This window comes from Castor canadensis, chromosome 11, assembly GCF_047511655.1.
Source record: "Castor canadensis chromosome 11, mCasCan1.hap1v2, whole genome shotgun sequence".
In the NCBI taxonomy this organism is placed as follows: domain Eukaryota; kingdom Metazoa; phylum Chordata; class Mammalia; order Rodentia; family Castoridae; genus Castor; species Castor canadensis.
Genome location: NC_133396.1, coordinates 135,069,051 through 135,089,662, shown reverse-complemented (window position 1 = coordinate 135,089,662; position 20,612 = coordinate 135,069,051). Strand labels below are relative to the sequence as shown.

The 20,612-nt window shown below is 34.5% G+C and overlaps 1 protein-coding gene across 8 annotated transcripts in view; it reads right to left on the bottom strand.

Moving 5' to 3' along the window:
* Positions 1-6,383: 6,383 nt before the first annotated feature.
* Positions 6,384-20,612, bottom strand: part of Kcnt2 (potassium sodium-activated channel subfamily T member 2) — a 363,205-nt gene continuing 348,976 nt past the window's right edge. For all 8 annotated transcript variants that reach the window (XM_074048756.1, XM_074048753.1, XM_074048759.1 and 5 more), the window contains one exon: positions 6,384-8,936. In XM_074048756.1, coding sequence (XP_073904857.1) covers positions 8,825-8,936 — 112 coding nt within the window. In that variant the 3' untranslated portion in view covers positions 6,384-8,824. The remainder of the gene's footprint in view (positions 8,937-20,612) is intronic.

Sequence of the window (20,612 nt, the reverse complement as noted above, 5' to 3'; positions counted from 1 at the left end):
AAGAACACAATTAGTTTAAATGGCATAATTTCTGACTTACTAGGTATGCCATGAAATCTTATAATTTTGGAACTTTTAGGTAAATGGTGATATATAAATTAATGCCTGCTTATTATTCAACATACATTCCTCAACATCAATAATACAGGACTGGAAGATAAACATGAAACAGATGGAATTCAGGTATCAGCTTCTCTATTTCCCTTTTTGTGATCAGCTTAAATTAAAAGAAAATAAAATTGTCTCAAGTTGGACGTTTGAACAGCCTGGGAGCTGCTTTTTCCTTATCATCTATTTCTCCTCATCACTCTCAGCTTTGCCTTGAACCTCTACTTATTTTAATTGTTAAACATGATGAAGACAGCCTCATTCTCCAAGTTTCAATTAAACAAGATTCTTTAAGTAGCAGAATTTGTTGAAAATGTGGGTTGATAAGGAAAGAAGGAGAGTGTACATCAAAGTGTAATGCAACACAAAATTTACAACAATTTGATATTTTTTCAAAAGAAATCATTTTACCACCCTAGACATTGAAAATTTCTCTAACAAAAACTTACTCCACAGCCCACTCTTCTCTTCACATGCAACCTGAGATGTGTTGTTTAGATCTTTCAAAATCTCCATATCCTCCTCACTGGACTCCATCCTCTATCTGCCGTACAACTCTCTCCTGTGATCTTATGGATTCCAGTTTATCTACCACATTTAACTATAGCCCTTTCAGGCTGTAGATAAAGAATATTTTTTAGCCAAAAATGTCCAATAGTGAATTTCTTAACAAAAAGTATATTTTCTTCTTGAGAAAGATTTCACAACCATTTTTTACATTTTCTTTCTTTTTCATCAAGGACAGGATCATAATGTTACTTTCTCCTTTATTTACCAAAGACTGGATCATAATACTACTAATTATGTAACTGATAACACAATAATGTATGTATAAGCAAGGGCAAGAGGTAGTGGAGATGTACTGGGTATTATGAGAGAACGTGGAGGGAATTTTTCTTTCTTATTATTAATAGTGAAGACATTGTGAGATCATCCTTGAAGAAGTACTTTTATGATTTATTTCAAGGTTTTCTCAATAAATACTTTTTAATTTAACTGAATGACTATTCAGTAAAAATTAGTAAAAGATAAGAAGGTACAATCTAAGGCAGAAGAAATAGCATGCTTATATCTTCACTGGAGAAAGATGTGACATAGTCAAAAAACAAGGCATACAGTGTGAATGAAATGCAGCAAACAAAAGCTGAGTTTGAAGAGGTCAAACATGGGTCAGATCAGGCCCATTATCAGGCCTGCTAAAAATTTTGGTCTTTGGTCTGAGATTAATGAGAACCCCTTGAGAGATTTTAATTGAGAATAAATTCAATATTTCAAATAATATTTCTGACCATAATGTGGAAAATGAATGGATGAGGGAAAGTTGGGTGTGGGAGATGAATTAGAGCAGCTCGGGACTAAGCTAATAGCTGAATGCTGTGGTGAAGGTGTGAGGAGGATGCAGGACTTGAGAGACTTTTAGGAAGCAGAAAAAACAAGACTCATGAATGAAGCGATAGAAGGAGTGGTAAGAGAGGAGAGGAAAACCATGGTCACTTTCCATCTTGTATTTACATGGGTGAACAGATGACAATCTGATCAGCAAGAGGATCAGTCATGAGCCTTATCACCCTAATAAATATTTGATAATTTTCAACAAAGGGCTATGTCTGGGCTTCTAAGGTCTTCATGCTAACCATTTTTTAGTTCACAAATATATCAGCTTGTCAATTGTCACATAGAAAATTGGGCTATCCATATCTAGGGTGATTTTTCTAAAGCAAAAGTCATTTCCAGTTGTATCACCTTGTGATTTCTATTCTTCAAAGCCAACTGGAATGAGTCCTACTTCCAGAAACAAGCTCAACACTCTCTTCAACAAAGCTTTCTGTGACTTTTAGTAATTCCTCCACATGGGATTGGTAAGAAATAGACATATTACATCTTCATCTTTTTTGGCTCTCACAGAAGCATTTCTGCAAAGACACGGGATTGGAATTGATGCTCTGTGACAACCACCTTTGCACATGGCCAAGTTGCCCCACCATATAGCTCCTGGACATCTGAGGTTCAAATAGTTGCCTCTGTGAAAGTGAAGGCAGTGTGCCACACACATCTAAAAAGTGATTGGTATTGCATACACAAAACAATTACTCACCTTTGATCATCATCTGTATCTTAAAGTTTGTTATATGATATGGAATGAATTAAAGAAACAATTGATTTCAGATTCAGATGAAAATTGGCTTCTTTCTACAATACAAAAGAATGTTAAATCACCTCACTGAGTTACTTCAAGGTAATATGACTTTGGTAATTACTTTGGTGGCTGTTTTATGTAAAGAAGTAAACAAACTGAGGGTTTTCACAGTACTGAAATGTGTCAGGGAAGCTTTATTCTTTTAATATAGAAAATTTGCCCTGAATGTTCAAATAATTAGAAGCAGGGAAGATCTTTTTCAATAACTTTTAATAATGGCTGCTTAAGAAAAAGCTTAAACTATTACAGGAACTATTTCAAAATACTAAATCATGCAGATTTTTTCCCTTTATTGCACTGGGTGGGGGTACATTGTGGTATTTTAAAAAGTTCTTACAATGAATCAAATATATCATACTTGAATTCACCCCCTCCACCGTTCTCCTTTATTTCCCGCCTCTCATTCCTGGAATAGTTTCAAAAAGGTATCATTTTTGCACTTACGTATATAGGTACACATTTTTTTGCATTGTATTCACCTTCCTATCCGCTTTCCCGACCACCTCCCCCCTCCCATGGTACCAATCCCCAGTCCCCAAGAAGGGCCTGATCCACCCTCCTGTTCTCTGATTTTGAGGAAGATAAAAGAAAAAGGAAAGAATGACATTTTTGCTTGTTTGAAATAAAGGTAGCTACACAGTGACTTTCCTTGTGATATTTCCACATATATATGTATTATAACCCCAATTGGTTTATCTCCTCTAATTTTCCTCATTTTATCTTAGTCCCTTTCTTATGGTGCTTTCAGCAGGATTCTTAATGATAAACTTTTAATAGTTAGTTATCTGTAATATGTAGATATCAATATTTCATCACAACTCAGGAAAAAAAAGATTGTATAGCCTCCAAATCCAAAATAACATTTCAACAAAAATCATTTTATTAAGTAATTTTTTTAATTGTTATTTCTTTAGCAAACTAACAAAATGTACAGCAATATTTAACCACATGTGATACTACTTCTCCAATTTTATAAAATGAACATATTGTACCATAGGATAATATAGGTACTGAAAATTTTACATTCCAAAGTGACAAAAATCATCATTCTTGACCGATGTTTTTGACTTTGTAAAACTAATCCAGAGGTAACTGGTTACTCTGCCTCTGGCTTCAAATTGGATTGCAAGTTGCTGCCTAGGAGAAGGATAAATCTTAATTTCACTAAAGTGGGAAATGAAAATTGCTCACACTAACTTTGAAAATGTCGAGGGTTTTCAAAACAAAGAACTTTTTTCCTTAGTTAGTGATGATAAATCAAACATAGCTACTTCACAGTTTTTAGCAACATGTCTCCAGTGTGAATGTCAGTCATTTCATAGTCATTTCACAGCATACTTTCTGGTAGAAACATTAAAAATCAATTAGTTTCCATTAAAAAGTGATCATAAGATACTCAAAACCAAGTCATTTACAGCATAGTTGGCCCAAGAACATTTATAGTTTAAGTATTTTCAAGTGGTTATTGTTTTCTCTGTATTTCTATACAAGTTTGATTTCTTAGTAAAGGTAATAAATATTTCTGCTACATCAAAGTATCCACAATTATAAAATATATTAGGCTAAAAATTTTATCATTTTGCATTCATTATTATTCCAGATAGAAACAACTTTTTGTTATATTAAACCAATAAAACACTTAAGATTATGACATTTATCTACTTCTGCAGTACACATCCAAATCTGTTCTGGCTAATATACATCACAAAGTGCATTTCTTTGTGAAATCATATGATAAAATGATAGATGTTGGGGGGTCTCATTCTGTAGTCTCAATTAAAATTTGGAATTTGTTACATTTAATGGAAATAATGTAAATTTTCAAATACGGCAATAACCATAGTGAAAAGTACATTTACCTCTAAAAGTATTACTTTACCAATAAATAGTTTGTGTCTATAAAGCTATGCAATGCATTTATAAACCTCAATTTCAGCACTACTTCATGTCTAGTAACAGGAGTGTCCCAGGAGCCCTTTCTTTTGCAAGCTGACAATTTTGAAGAGAAAAAAAAAGAAATCTTTGCATCCTAATGACTCACTCAATCCTTCTTAGTCTATAAATACCAGCGACATAGATTATGGATTAGCAGTCTGCAAATTTAGAAATGTTTCCTTTTGAGATGTATTTAATTTCCAAAAGTAAAAGTATATAGCCTGCTGTCACTGCAATGAAACACATTTTGTGATACATAAAAAGAGAAAATACAACTTTTGTGTAGAACCTTACATTTCTTTGGAATGTGACTAATTGTAATGCAATTTGTGAAAGATTTCTATTAGTAAATCCTAAACCTAGATCATTGTTTTATTTCTACAAAAACATTACTAAGTTTAAATAATAAAATACAACTCTACTGGATCACAACACAGCATGTAGAGTTTAACTGTAAGTACAGCTACTGCTTTTAAGAATCATTTGTTGTAACCTTAGATTGACCTATATACTTAAAGCTGGTTGTCTACCTCTAGCCTCTTCCAAAATGAGGTAGACTGGAGAGTAGTCCTATATAAAAGAGTAGAGATGATCAAAATGAAGTCCAAGTGGTTAATGTTCTACAGCATGGGTGATCATATGTCAGTAAAGTTTCTCAGCAGGTGCTATTTATATGTTGAGTTTGCCCAAAGTCCTCTATCTAGATTTGCAGTATTAAGAATTCAATATCACCATCATTTAGCATTTAATCATATAGAGAACTGCTGATCTGTGCATCATATATCAGCCAGGGTCCATTTTGGAAAATGAAACTATGCAGTGATTTAAGCAAGTATTATAAAGAATTTTTAACCATAACAGAGCATTGCCTTAAATACTAGATTGTTTAGTAATACAAAAGGAAAACTTGAAAATAACAGTAATGGTGGATATAAGGAGCAACCATCACCTTCAGTATCAAGATGGTGTGCTTCAGGAAAAGACCTTCATCCTGGTATTTAGACTCCATTAAAGATGACAGTAGTGACTCACAGAATGGCAAAGAAAAAGCACTAAGTTGCTGCGCTTAGCAGAACTTGCTGGAAATCTGTCTTCCAGAATGACAAAGAAAGTTGTTCAGAAGGATGTGCCCAATGCAAGACACTGCACTATACATCAGTTTCACAGGGTGCCCAGGGAATCTTCTGCCTTACCTCTCTGTATTCCAGCAGTTCTTCTTGGGAAGAGCCATGCTGCAAAAGTCAGGAGTCTATCTCTGCAAAAGCTGCACAGGTTGCAGGAGGCAGTTCTTTGACAAGAGAGAGAAAACTTTCTAGGGGCCTTTTTTTGTCCATACTATTCTGTGTTTTCCAAAATTCAGGTCAGGATATATGAAAGGCAGAAAGAAATCCCAGGGAACTCACATCATATTTTTCCTCCAGTCCCAGTACTTTACTTGGTCTTTCTTCCTCTTTCCACTGTTAAGAGTCAACAATATCTATTTTCAATATAATTTCTGGGAGTTTCATGGATACCTTTGCAGGATGAACAGGGAGAAATATACGTACTCCATTTGCTTGGAGCTGGAAGTCTATATTTGTATTTAAAACAATTTTTCTTTTCCTTTAACTAGTGCATTTACGGACCTTAAGTTAGCATATTTGAGTACCATTCTCTGCTTTATAAAATATATTTCTTTTTATTTCTTTTGCAACCTTTTTCTTCTTCTCACCCTCTTTCTTCTTCCTTTTTCCCCCATTGTTCATCTCCTCTTTTCTATCTCCACCCCTCTATCCTTTCCCTCTGCCCTCTCCTTCCTGTCATAGTACTGTAATTATCAAGAATCTATTATATTATTAAGGAATTCAGCAGTTTGTTTATTGCTCTATTTTTCCAGTGAGACCACCTTCATGTTTATTTTGGGTCTGAAATATAAAAGTTACAAAATAATTTTGTAGTTTCAAAACATAATTTGTTTAAACAGCTACAGCTTTGGCAAAAAAAATCACTAAGAGATTTTGTCATCAGAAATAATTTTATTATTGTATATTTAAAGCAATTCAATGTAACTTGTAGCAAAATGATACAAAGACAATAAACAGAACTAATTCCCAGAGGGCTGCAAGGACAATTACTAGATTTATGTTTTACTTTCAGGTGTGAGTATAATTATTTTAAAAAGGCAACAGTTTGTTAAAAGTCTTTTATAAGCATATTTTATTTTTTAAATAACCAGAAAGACTAATAAACTACCAATGTTACAGCAAGCTGATATGAATTCTGTCAAAGGTTAAATTTGGACTAATGCTCATAATCAAAAATAATTATTTTAGAATTTATGAAATAAAACTTTTAGTTTTATAGGAAATATAATCATATTCTAGCTTAAAATCCTAACCTTAACAACTGTCATAATGCAAAAATACTAAACTTCAGATCTCATTGGGAAATAGAATATTTGTAAAATCTTACATCTATTCCTAAAAATAACTGCAATGGAATAAAAAATATCAACTCAAAGGAATATCATACTTGACTATTAATATGTAAATATGAAACAGGTTCAACAAACTCATTCTTTTTCTCTATTACAAATGTCTCCAATTTTAACAATATGTGATGGACGTGTTTGTCAAACACATTTCACATTTATAACATACTCACATGTATATGCATACAATCGTTACTTTCTAAGGCATGCTCCCAAATTTAAGTCACTTGGTATACCTGTACTTCTCTGAAGACTAAAGAGAGCCTTTTTCTCTTTGAAGGGACAGTCTTAGTGTTCTTTATTGTCCTAAAATGTGGGTAATAGAAAATACTAAAAATAAAAAAGGGCATTACATATTCTCCAAGCTAAATTATACAATGGCTATAAATTTTGATTTTACATTTTATGTTTTAAATTTTTTCTGTACGATTATTGGGAGAACATTAAGTTTTCTATATCTTTTTAAAATTATACTTTCCTTTCAATTGAGCTACATTCATTATGAAAACAAAGTAGAAGATGTCACTTCCTTTTCCCATAAGTCTTAATTTTTGTCAAATTGAAGCTCAATGTCAAGTTTAAGAATAAAGATATAGCAAGGCTTTGGTGGCTTGGGAGGCTGAGATTGTGAGGATAGTGATTTGAGGCTAGCTTGGGGCAAACAGTTTGCTATACCTCAATCTCCAAAAATAAACAGAGCAAAATGGACTGGAGGTATGGCTCCAAGTGGTAGAGTACCTACTTTGCAAGCACAAGGCCTTGAGTTTAAACTCCAGTTCCACCCCCTTAAAAAAAAGATGGACACACAAATCAGAAGAAAAATATATTCAATTGTACTAATGCTTACATCAGGGGAACACTTTAACACACTTCCACTACCTGATAACTTATGTATTCATTCTCTTGTGCTTTTTGTTCTGTTTATGTAGGGTATGTAAAACAACAGAGACAAAAGAATTAGTGTCCCCAATGGTCAATTTATATTTAAATTTATAACTATTAAGTTCGGATTAATTCATGTTAAATTTAAAGGACAAGGAATGGCTATTTTTAATGCTTTTCCCTTACAATGCTAAAATGCAGATATTACCAATGATTTTTCAAAATTAAACAACAACTTTTACAGAATACTTTTGAGTGTGATTGTTTTGATACCAAAGATGAAGAGGATATTTAAGGTTTTGAAGTGTCTTTGTAGTCCATAAAATGTATAAATTTTCTTTCAATTTTAAATTGTTTTTATAATGAAATTCACTATCTAGATATATGAAAAATGTTTAAAGCTCTAGACTCTATTGACAATCATTTCTGCATATTTCTGAAATTCAATGTTTCAACTCTTGGATTAAAACTATGTCAACAAATTTGTTTTATTTTCTCTATGCTACCCATTTTTAAAGAGAACTATAGAAATTTGCTTTTTAGTACACTTCACTTGGCATAAAATCTGAAAATGTCAAGATACCAAAAATTTCAGTTGCTTGCTCTTTCTTTTTGTTTATATTTTACTTTCTCCTATGTAATTAAGCATGTTAAGAATATCTCAGATCCTGAAATGCATAGGATATCTATGAAAAGACAAACAAAAATGGCTAAAATGACTTAAAGCAAACAATGATTCTCACATGAGAGTCAGCCACACAAAGTTTGCTGATTATTCTCTATATAGAGAAGTCTAGACATTCATGATGAGCTGAGTCTTATAAAACATCAAACTTAAGGAATATGACACATTAAATGTTTAAGAGACGCAACAATCTTGTATGTCCATTGTGATATAGATACTAAATATGGTTGGGGTTTTTTTTGTTTGCTTTCATAAAACCTTAGCAAGTTTGGTTTTTTAATTGTACGGTTCTGATTATTCTCAAATATCAGATTTACATTTTTGTGTTTTAATTTAAGTTTTCAGAATCATCCATTTATGCTTTTTAAATATTAATAGAGGAAGTATCAATAAGTAGTATATTAAGTTTCAAAATCATCTATACTTCTAAGAAAGATTTTGATGAGAGAATTGCATATACTCCAATCTGTTTGGTTTCATTGACAGTAACACTTTCATAGTTTCAAGCAAGATCCTTATAGGAAAAAAAAGTCTTATTTTCCTTTTATCAAAGCTGAGTTTCCTCCCTGGAGTCGTGTCCAGTGGCATTGCACATGCTGTTTTTCCGACTGGGTTCACTATTTGGAAGGTACGACAGGGGATCTGGTCGGATTAAGTATCTAATAAAAGAAAAGAAAACAAAACAGATTTTGTAACAGTGAATGTGGCAATGTTAACTCATACTGACATCTTAGATTTCTATTTTGTTATAATTTGTTTTTAGCTTATGTACACTCTTTTTCTACATGTAAGTGGTGAAAAGACTCACCATTTAATTAGCACATAAAATTTGTCACGGTTTATATTGTCATTTTCATACCTGAGATTGTAATGATGAATGGAGATGAATCAAGCATCCCAATTTTTAAATTACAATCCATTTAAGTTTTTATTGAAGCTTTATGATTCATTTTGGTATCTATTGATACATGTCATTTTCTACCTACTATGCAGGAGAAATCAAGATAGTGGATAGCTGATGGACCCTGGGACTTTGACCTGCACAATTTCAAACAATTACTTCAGATTTTTGTGACAGCAAGGATTGGGTAATACTGCCTTTTCTGCCAACTAACATACCACCAATATAGAGGGGTTACATAATATTTTTGAATGACCCTTAAACTAACTTTTTAAAGTACATAACAGCCCAATGCAAAGTCAGGCAGCTGCTGCCAGCCCACCTGTCTGTTTGCCAGCTGGAAACAGCTGGCAGCAGGGTCAGGTAGCCCCAGCTGATCCACTTGTTTTTTTCTTTCTTTCCTTTTTGTCTCTCTTAATTTCCTCCCACCTGGGTTGGTAAAGCTAAAACAAAATGCAGAGACCTGCAAACATCTGGGAGTATCTGGACCCACCATAGTAGATGCAGACACAGAACCTCCAACTGCCATATGCCTGCACAGATATCTCTCCACCTTAGTGCGCCTGCAGCCTCACCAACAATAACTCAATGCGGAGAACCATACAATGAGAGCTACTGCAAGCATCTGGGAAGACCAGGCCCTGCCAAACATAAGTGGACACAAAAACACACCACACACTGAATAGTCTGTTATACTAACTTTACACATTACCCCATCCTTTCTATCTTATCCCTAAGCAACCCTGACAATGACTGAACTACACCTCAGGACACACTAGGGACTTAGTATCCTAGAATTCCCATGTCTCACACCCCTCCCCTACACTTCATTCACCCCCTTCCTGTCCCTTCCTCCAGTGCCAGCTCTTTCAATACCTAAGTATCCACCTACACCCAAACAACCATTATCCCCATGGCTTATAGATAGTATCACCAAGGGGCTATACTAACTCATCCAGCATTGAATCAGTGAATTTGTTATTGCTAATTTATATTGCCTAGTCAGGGAACAGAAATAGCACAACAACCTAGCTAATCACTAAGCCAGTTATAGCACAGTAACTGAGTCAAGGCAAAGATTAACAGGTGATTAAAATACTCTATTATTCACTCAACAACATAGGAGCATGGGGAAGAAGGAGGCAGGAAATCCTATCCTGCAAAAGAACAACAATTCAATAAAGTATTTAGTGGGAAATGAAGAAAATGAATACTCAGTTCCTGACTCTAACAGAGCAATGATAAATACCACAAATGATCTCAGTGATGCCCACAAAAAAAAAATCTCAAAGAGGAAATTATAGACGAGATCACTGAGAAACTCATGGAGAAGCTTCAAGACATGGTTAACCAGAAAGTATAAGATGCACTCAAGAAATATCAAGACACCACAAATAAAAACTTGAGAAGACACAGAAACAACTAAATGAATTCAGAGAAGACTTTGGCAAACTCCAATGTGAAACGAGGAAGATTATAAAGAGATATATCAAATAAAGAAGACAACACAAGATATGAAAGAGAAGTTGAACAAAGATAAGGAAAACCTCAGAAAAAGGAATCAAACAGAAATCCTGGAAATAAAAAGTTCCTTAAATCAAATAATTTTATTTGATTACAGGGGAAAGCCACATCAGCAGAATAGAACAAGTGGAAGACAGGCTCTCTGGACTTGAAGACAAAATAGATATTAAAGTAAAAACAGAAGAACTCTTATACAAGAGATTCAAAAACTGAGAAAGGAATACACAAGAACTCAGCAGTTCCATCGAAAGTCCCAAACTGCAAATCATGGGCATCAAAGAAGGAGAGGTGCAAGCCAAAGGTATATGTGACATATTCAACCAAACAATAGCAGAAAATTTCTCAGCCCTCAAGAAAGTGTTGTCCATTCAGGTACAGGAAGCCTCCAGCACACCAAACAGGCTTGACCAAAATAGAACCTCCTCACGGTATATTATTGTTGAAACAGATAGCACAGAGAACAGAGAAAGAACAGTGAAGGAGAAAAAATAAATAACATATAAAAGTAAACACATCAAAGTAACAGCAGACTTCTCAACTGAAACCATAAAAGCAAGAAGGGCATGGAGTGAGGTATTTTGAGCATTAAAAGAAAACAATTTCAGCCCTAGTATACTCTACCCAGCAAAACTATTATTCAAAATTGATGGAGGAATAAATACAAGTCTTCCATGATAAATAGAAACTAAAACAACATATGACCACTAAGCCACCACTATAGAAGATTCTGAAAGGAATCCTACACAAAGAAGATGAAAACAAACATAACCATGAAAAGAGGGGAAGTATCAAACCTCATGAGAAGAACAAACAAGCACTCAGAGAGTTGTCTTGAATCAGCTGCACACACTCAAATTCTTAAACAACAAAAACAACTAAATGGCAGGAATCACCACATGCCTCTCAATACTAACACTGAATGTTAATGGACTCAACTCCACCATCAAAAGACACCATTTCACAAACTGGATTAAAATGGAAGACCTAATAATCTGTTATTTACAAAAGAACCACCTTATTGACAGAAACAAACCATGGCTTATGGAAGAAGGCTGGAAGATGATTTATTAAGCTAATGGGCCCCCAAAACAGGCAGGAGTAGCAATACATATATTAGATAAAATGGAGTTCAAACTTAAATAACTCAAAAGAGATAAAGAAGGTCCCTTCATACTAATAAAATGAGCAACACATCAAGAGGAAATAACAATTATCAACTAATATGTACCCAATGTCAGTGCATCCAACCTCATTAAACATGCACTAAAGGACTTAAAACCACATAGAGACCCCAACACAGGAGAAGTGAGAGACCTTACTACCCCTCTATCAACAATACATAGGTCATCCAGACAAGAAATTAACAAAGAAATACTAAAACTAAATGACACCATAGAGCTAATGGAACTGACAGATGTTTCCACAGTTTTCCATCCTGCGACAGCACAATATACATTCTTCTCAGCAATGCATGGAACTTTCACCAAAATAGACCATATCTTAGGGCACAAAGCAAGTCTGAACAAATATAAAAAAAACTGAAATAACCCCCTGCATACTATCTGATCACAATACAATAAAACTAAAACTCAACAAAAGCAGCAGCAAAAATACTCGAACAATTGGAGGAGGAACAAAACATTGCTCAACAACCAATGGGTCATAGAAGAAATAAGGGTAGAAATCAAAAAGTTCCTGGAATTTAATGAAAATGAAAACACAACCTATCAGCACCTATGGGATACAGCAAAGGCAGCCCTACTAGGAAATTTCATAGCAATGAGTGCATATATTAAAAGGACAGAAAGATCTCAAATAAATGACCTAATGCTACATCTCAAAGTCCTAGAAAAACAAGAGCAAGCAAAACCCAAAACAAGCAGAAGGAGAGAAATAATAAAAATAAGGGTTGAAATTAATGAAATAGAGACCAAAAAAAAAAAAAAAACCATATATAGAATCAATGAAACAAAAAGATGGTTCTTTGAAAAACTAAACAAGATTGACAATCTGCTGGAAAATATGACTAAAATGAGGAGGGAAAAGACCCAAATTAATAAAATTAGAAATGAAAAAGGGGGAGATAACAAAAGATACCAAAGACATCCAGGGAATCATTAGGGACAAGTATATCTAAAATAAATTGGAAAATCTAGAGGAAATGGACAAATTTCTAGATATATACAACCAACCAAAACTGAACCAAGAGGATATTAATCATCTAAACAAATTTATAACACACAATAAAATTGAAGCAGCACTAAAGAGTCTCTCCAAAAGAAAACTCCAGGATCTGATGGATTTTCCACTAAATTCTCAAGACTTTTAAAGAAGAACTAACACCAACGCTCCTGAAACTTTTCCACAAAATAGAAAAGGAAGGAACATTGCCTAATTTATTTTATGAAGCTAGTATTACACTCATCCCAAAACTGGATAAGGACACATCCAAAACAAGAGAACTACAGGCCAATCTCTTTAATGAATATTGATGCAAAAATCCTAATAAAATAACGGCACATCGAATTCAACAACATTTCAGAAAGATCATTCACCATGACCAAATTGGCTTCATCCAGGGATGCAGGGTTGGTTCAACATATGCAAATCATAATACAGCACATTAACAGAAGCAAACACAAAAACCACATGATCATCTCAATAGATGCAGAAAAAAACTTCAATAAAATTCAATACCATTTCATGACAAAAGCTCTGATGAAAGTAGGAATAGACAGAATGTATCTCAACATCATGAAGGCTATGAATGCCAATCCTGTAGCCAACATTATTTTTAACAGGGAAAAAATGAAATCATTTCCCCTAATATCTCCACTCCTAGTCAACATAGTCTTGGAATTCCTAGCCAGAGCAATAGGCAGGAAGAAGAAATAAAAGAAATACAAATAGGTAAAGAAAAAACCAAACTCTATTTGCAGATAGATTAAATATAAGACATGATCTTATACCTAATGGTCCAAAAAACTCCACCAAAAAAACTCCTAAACACCATAAACAGTTTCAGCAAAGTAGCAGGTTACAAATCAACTTACAAAAATCAATAGCCTTTCTAAACAATGAACAGACTGAAAAAGAATAAAGGAAAATAATTCTATTTATAATAGCCTCAAAAAAATCAAATACCTAGGAATAACCTTAACAAAGAATGTAAATGATCTCTACAAGGAAAACTACAAACCGTTGAAGAAAGAGTCAATGCCCTGTATAGCTATCCTTACCTCAACCAGCAAAAACCCTTGTTTCTTCCCATTATTGCTTATACTTTCTCTACAACAAAATTAGAAATAAGGGCAAAATAGTTTCTGCTGGGTATTGAGGGGGTGGGGGGGAGAGGGAGGGGGCAGAGTGGGTGGTAAGGGAGGGGGTGGGGGCAGGGGGGAGAAATGACCCAAGCCTTTTATGCACATATGAATAATAAAATTAAAAAAAAATTATCAAAAATAAAATAATTTCTAAAAAACAAAAAAAAAAAAAAAAAAAGAAAGAGATCAAAGAAGGTTACAGAAGATGGAAAGCTCTCCCATTCTCATGGATTGGCAAAATTAACATAGTAAATGTTATACAAAAACCACTTGAGCATCTCAATAAATGCAGAAAAAGCCTTCAATAAGATTCAACACCACTTCATGATGAAAGCTCTAAGAAAACTAGGAATAGAAGGAAAGTACCTCAAGATTATAAAGGTGATATATGACAAACCTACAGCCAACATCATACTTAACAGGGAAAAACTGAAACCATTTCCCCTAAAGTCAGGAACGCAACAAGGATGCCCACTCTCCCCACTCCTATTCAACCTAGTCCTGGAATTTCTAGCCATAACAATAATGCAAGAAGAAGAAATAAAAGGAATACAAATAAGTAAAGAAATAGTCAAAGTATCTCTATTTGCAGAGAACATGATCCCCTATCTCAAAGACCCAAAAAACTACACCCAAGAACTTCTAGACACTATAAACAGCTTCAGCAATGTAGGAGGATACAAAATCTACTTACAATAATCAGTAGCTTTTCTATACAATGACAATGAACAAATTGAGAAAGAATATAGGAAAATAATTCCATTTACAATAGCCTTAAAAAAAAATCAAATACCTAGGGCTAACTTAACAAAGGAAGTGAATGACCTTTACAAGGAGAGCTACAAACATCTGAATAAAGAGATCGAGGAAGACTACAGAAGGTGGAAAGATCTCCTGTGCTCATGGATTGGTAGAATCAACATAGTAAAAATGGCTATATCAACAAAAGCAATCTACACGTTCAACACAATTCCGATCCAAATCTCAATGACATTCATCACAGAGATTGAAACATTAACCCCAAAGTTCACTTGGAAAAACAAAAGACCAAGAACAGCCAAGGCAATATTGAGAAAAAAGAGCAATGCTAGAGGAATCACAATACCTGATTTCAAACTATATTACAAAGGCATAGCAATATAAACAGCAGGATAATAGCACAAAAACAGATATGAAGACAAACAGAACAGAATAGAGGACCTGGATATGAATCCATGTACCTATGCCCACTTAGTTTTTGACAAAGGTGCCAAAAACATATGATGGAGAAAATACAGCCTCTTCAACAAATGTTGCTGGGAAAACTGGATATCTGCCTATTGAAAACTGAAGCTACAGCCATATTTGTTATCCTGTATGAGTATCAACTCAAAGTGGATAAAGGACCTTAATATCTGACCTGAAACCTTGAAGCTAGTTCAGGAAAGAGCAGGGAATACACTGGAAGCAACAGGCATAGACAAGGACTTCCTCAGTAAAACACAAGTGGCTAAACAATTATGAGAAAGGATCAATAAAATAGGACTATGAAATTAAATAGCTTCCTCACAACAAAAAAAAATGGTCTCTAAATTGAAGAGGTCACCCACAGAAGGGAAGAAAATCTTTGCTGGCTATACATCAGACAAGCAACTGATGACCAGAATATACAGAGAGCTCAAAAAACTAAACTCCCCAAAATCAATGAATTAATAGAGAGTGGGAAAATGAACTAAACAGAACGTTTTCAAAGAAAGAAATCCCAATGGCTAAAAAACACATGAAAAAATGCTCACCATTGCTGGCCATAAATGAAATGCAAATCAGAACCACACTAAGATTCCACCTCACTCCTGTTAGAATAGGTACCACCTATTCAAGGACACCACCAACAAATGTTGGCAAGGATGTGGGGAAAAAGGAATACTCATACACTGCTGGTGGGAAAGTAAGCTAGTATGATCACTATGGAAAACAGTATGGAGTCTCCTTAAAAAACTAGAAATAGAGATGACATACAATGCAGCAATACAACCGTAAAGAATGTGAGTCAGGTTACAACAACGGTACCTGCACGTCCATGTTTATTGCAGCACTATTCACAATTGCCAAGTTAAGGAAACAGCAAAGATGTCCCACTACTGATGAATGGATCAAGAAAATGTGGTATTTATACACAATGGATTTTTATGTAGCCATGAAGAAGAATGTAATTTTGTCATTCACAGGTATATGGATAGAATCAGAGAACATCATCTTAAGTGAAGTTAGCCAGGCTCAGAAGGCCAAAAGCCACCTGTTCTCCCTTGTATGCAGATTGTAGACCTAAAACAAATGCAGCAATATTATGGGACACAGTTCACATCAAGGGGAGGCTGTGTAAGGTAGAGATAGGGCAAGGGAAGGAAACCAAAAACTTGAATGAAGTTGATGTGCTCACTGTACAGGCATGAATATAGAAATTTTAAACTGACTGGGGATACCACGGGAAGCAGAATAGAGAGTAATGAAGAGGACTGGACGAGGGGAATCCCCTGGAGCTGTAACACACATGTGCATGGGAAGAACCCAAGGAAACTTCCTGCGTAGCTATCTTTATCTCAAACTAGCAAAACACCATGTTTCTTGTTTTATCTTTTATATTTTTCTTTTACAAAATTGGAGAACAGGAGGGTGGAACAGGTTCTGTGGAGGAGTGGGTGGGTGCTGGCACCAGCAGGAGTGAGAGGTGGAAGGGAAAGGGGTGGGAGGATGAACATGGTGCAAACAATGTATATACCTGTATGTAAATGCAAAAAAATTACCTGTTGAAACTGTTCCAAGAATGGGGGAGAGCAGTGGAAGGAATGAATTCAAGTATGATATATTTGATACATTGTAAGAACCTTTGTAAAGGCCACAATGTACCCAAACCCAGCACAACAACAACAAAAAAATCTACTATCCACTTGTCATTCTATCCTTGTTTAATTGCTCTTAGTTTTATTTTTATCATTCATAAAATTTGTATTTCCGATTTAAACATCTGTGATTATACAAAATTAATATTTTAATCACTTTTGGTAAATATTATGTATAGGTAATGTTTGGATTATTTAGAAAATGTCTCATCTAAATTTAAAGTTATGGCATAATAGGAAATAATTGTAAAGCCAAAAAAATTATTAAATCCTTCTAGGAGTAAATAGGACATCCATTTATATGCCAAACTCAAATACTGCATTCCTATTAGGATTTCTTTTAGGAGGAATGTTTTCCTTCACACTGTGAATGATGTATAACACTCTACTAAAGCCCCTGCAGGGCATGAGCTGCACTTGGGAATATTAAAAAAAAAAAATCCAAAATTTGACCCCTGACCCCTAGAAGACTACAGTATAACTTGTGAAGCAGACACAAAGAAGAAAAATAAGTGGGTGGTAAGGGAGGGAGTGGGGGCAGGGGGGAGAAATGACCCAAGCCTTGTATGCATATATGAATAATAAAGCAATTAAACAAAGAAGAAGAAAAATAAATTCTAAACAGCCTACAAAAGAAAGAGAACAGCAGACAGAATTAGAGGATACTTTCTTCAGGGATTTGGGTTGCACTTGTCTTTCCAAGCTTGTGCAGGGAGGAGCAGGCAGACTATCATAGACCAGGACAATCGGGACACAGAGGAAAGGTTGTCCTGATACGTTTTGAAAATGAACTTGACCTTGACAACTGGTTAAAGCAGAACATAGTGGCAGAAAAAAAGGTAGGAAACAGCTTGTGAGGGACCTTCTGTTTCAGGGTAGCTGTTTTAATTTTTACTTATAGGCAGTGGGAAGCTACTAGGGATCTGGATGGAAGAGAAGGGAAACAAATACATGTCATCTTGTTCCAAGTGAAAATTAAAGTATTATTTCATGTTTCTATGATAATTGTAGGAGGAGGTACAAAAAATGAGTGGAGAAACTAATTTAAAAGTGAGAACCTAATGACGATTAGACTTTTCCTTTTAAAGACTAAAGTGAAAATGTTCATAAAATACAGCATTAATGAAAATGAGTAAAAGGTCATTGAAAGCACTGCAGTCTATTTTCCTCGGCTGAATAAAAGTTGAGAATAGTATCATTGGATCTATTAACTGGATTTTTCTATCTATGCACACTGCTTTGTAATTACTTTAAATATCAATGGCATTGTAGATCGATGAAGAAAAGTAATAATGCACATTAAGGTTGTTAACACTTATCACCTAGTCATTTATCATTTTAGAATAAAATTAATGCTGCCCTCTTATTTGGAATGAACTTTTAAAAGTGAATTTTTAGAAAAAAATAAAAAGTACGACTATGACCCATTATTCACTAAATTCATTGATGTCTTGACAAATGTTTCTTTCTACACCATTATCACTACTAAACCTGTGAGTCCAATAGTAAAGTTCTTAAGCTGTGTTTTTATATGTTATTTGTCATGAAAAGCATTATATCACAATAATTTATTATAGTTCGAGTCCTACTAAAATTTATCCAAATGCCACAAATACATATCATTACAATGATGTGAATAATTATTTTTATAGCAGTCAAGCTGATGCATTAGCTTAAAACTCATAAGAAATATGTGTCCAGATGGCAGGCAATGCTCTGAAATTATGTACATATCTGCATATATTATAACATATATTTAATCTATAAATTGAAAAGTTTTAGAAATTATTTGAAGTTATAAACATATATATTTGATGAAAGAAAAGATTCATAGACCACAAAGGTTTACAATATTTTTTTGAACATTCTGTCAAAAATAATTAGGATTAAGAATGTAAAATAATTAGGATTAAGAAACCTTTAATTTAATATGAAATACAAATAAAATAACCCTAGCTAACCAAGCCTGTATAATGAAGACAATGATAATTATTTGAAAAAGAAGTATAAGAATGTTGGAATTAATGGGGTAGACTGGAGAATTCATTAAAAAGCTGCTTGTGTTTATCAGTTTAGGGAATAAAAACTTCTTAGTTTCATTGCAGTAACATACTAAATGAAGGTTCCCAAGATGGAGCCAGGCATATCATAGATAATATATTTTGTCAAAGTTCAAATTCTCCATAAATTCAATATCAATATTTAATGTAATTTTAACAGTGCTTTAATAACTCTAGTAGTTTGAATTAATATTCATTTGTTTCTCTATAGTGTCTAAATTCCAGTCCTCAAAATATTTATTGTAATTGCTTATATCTTAGGTATATTATAGGAATCTTCTCCCAGGTATTTTGGGTCAAAGTTACTCTTGCTATTGTATGGAACTAATAAATTTTTGAAAAACATTTATTATTTGTCCTAAAACTGAATACTAGACAACAGACCTATGGTCATCTTTCTACTAGTTCTTATTATGCACCTCTTTTGAGAAAAACATTCCCTTTTAGCTTTCTTTATCTAGAAAACAAATATTTTCTACATGGAACTAGTTTATATTCAAAGCTCCAGTACTATATATCTATCTGCTTTCTAGACATTTCCACACAGCCCTTTAAGGAATACATCTGGACCCAGTTCATTTATTCTCCTCTCCTCTCCTCCCCTCCCCTCCCCTCCCCTCCCCTTCCCTTCTCTCCTCTCTCCCACTTTTTCCTGTCTTTTTTCTAGTCAATAACTCTTCTTTCCAGTTTGGAAAATTCTCTTCTCATTTTGACTTGTCTTGATGGACCAGTATTTTTTTTTATTTCTGTTTGATCAACACACAAATTTGAAACCTGAAATTATGTTATACTTATTTTGCAATTTCCAAGTATCATTGCTTGCCCTCATCAATATATTTGCATAGAAATTTACCTTTGTAATCTATTATCTTGATGCTATCACAGACTCCCTTCTTCCTGACTGCTTTTTAAATGGCATCCCTACTTTTGTGGTCATTCTAATCATAATCCACCCTGCCCATAGGTTTTGTTGCTTCCTGCAGAATTCTTTTGGGAAAAAAGCATTCTGAGGAGTGATAACAGTAAGATAGTTGAGGAAAGGTTCCTGAGAATTCCTTCTTTCCACAATAAAGGACCAGAAGAAGGAAAAAGCAAGAAACCCTTCACTGAAGTGATTAAAGGGGATGATCAGAATGCAATGTGGATGTGGCAGAGATCTCACTGGGCATGAAGATATACATGATGGTCTTATGAAGAAGGGAACCAAGAACATGACATCTTCTGTTCTATCTCTCAATGTCAACCCTGAACCCAGAGGGACTTCAAGTGAAGGTTCAACACAAACAGAACCCCAGCAATCCCCTCTACACCACGAACACCTAAGGCATTTACTACCAGAGGATCCTGCAGCCCTAGGCGGCCTTGAGCCCACATTGGGAAGCTGTAGTCACCATACCAGTACACTGAGATAGAGAAAAGCTCACAGTGTATCTTTCCCACTCAAGGTTCTGTGAGGCAGTCAGAAAATGGACCCCAGCAGCTAGGCCCACTCAAGCCTGCAAATTAGTTTTCTGGCGTTTCCTTTCCCCCAGTCCCAGGAAGCACCTGGGCAGCTCGCCCTGAGTGGTTTATCCTGTTGAGGTTAGAAGGAAACAGGCAGTCCTCACCACTGATACATTACCTACCCCTGGAGTGGAGGGCCAACCTC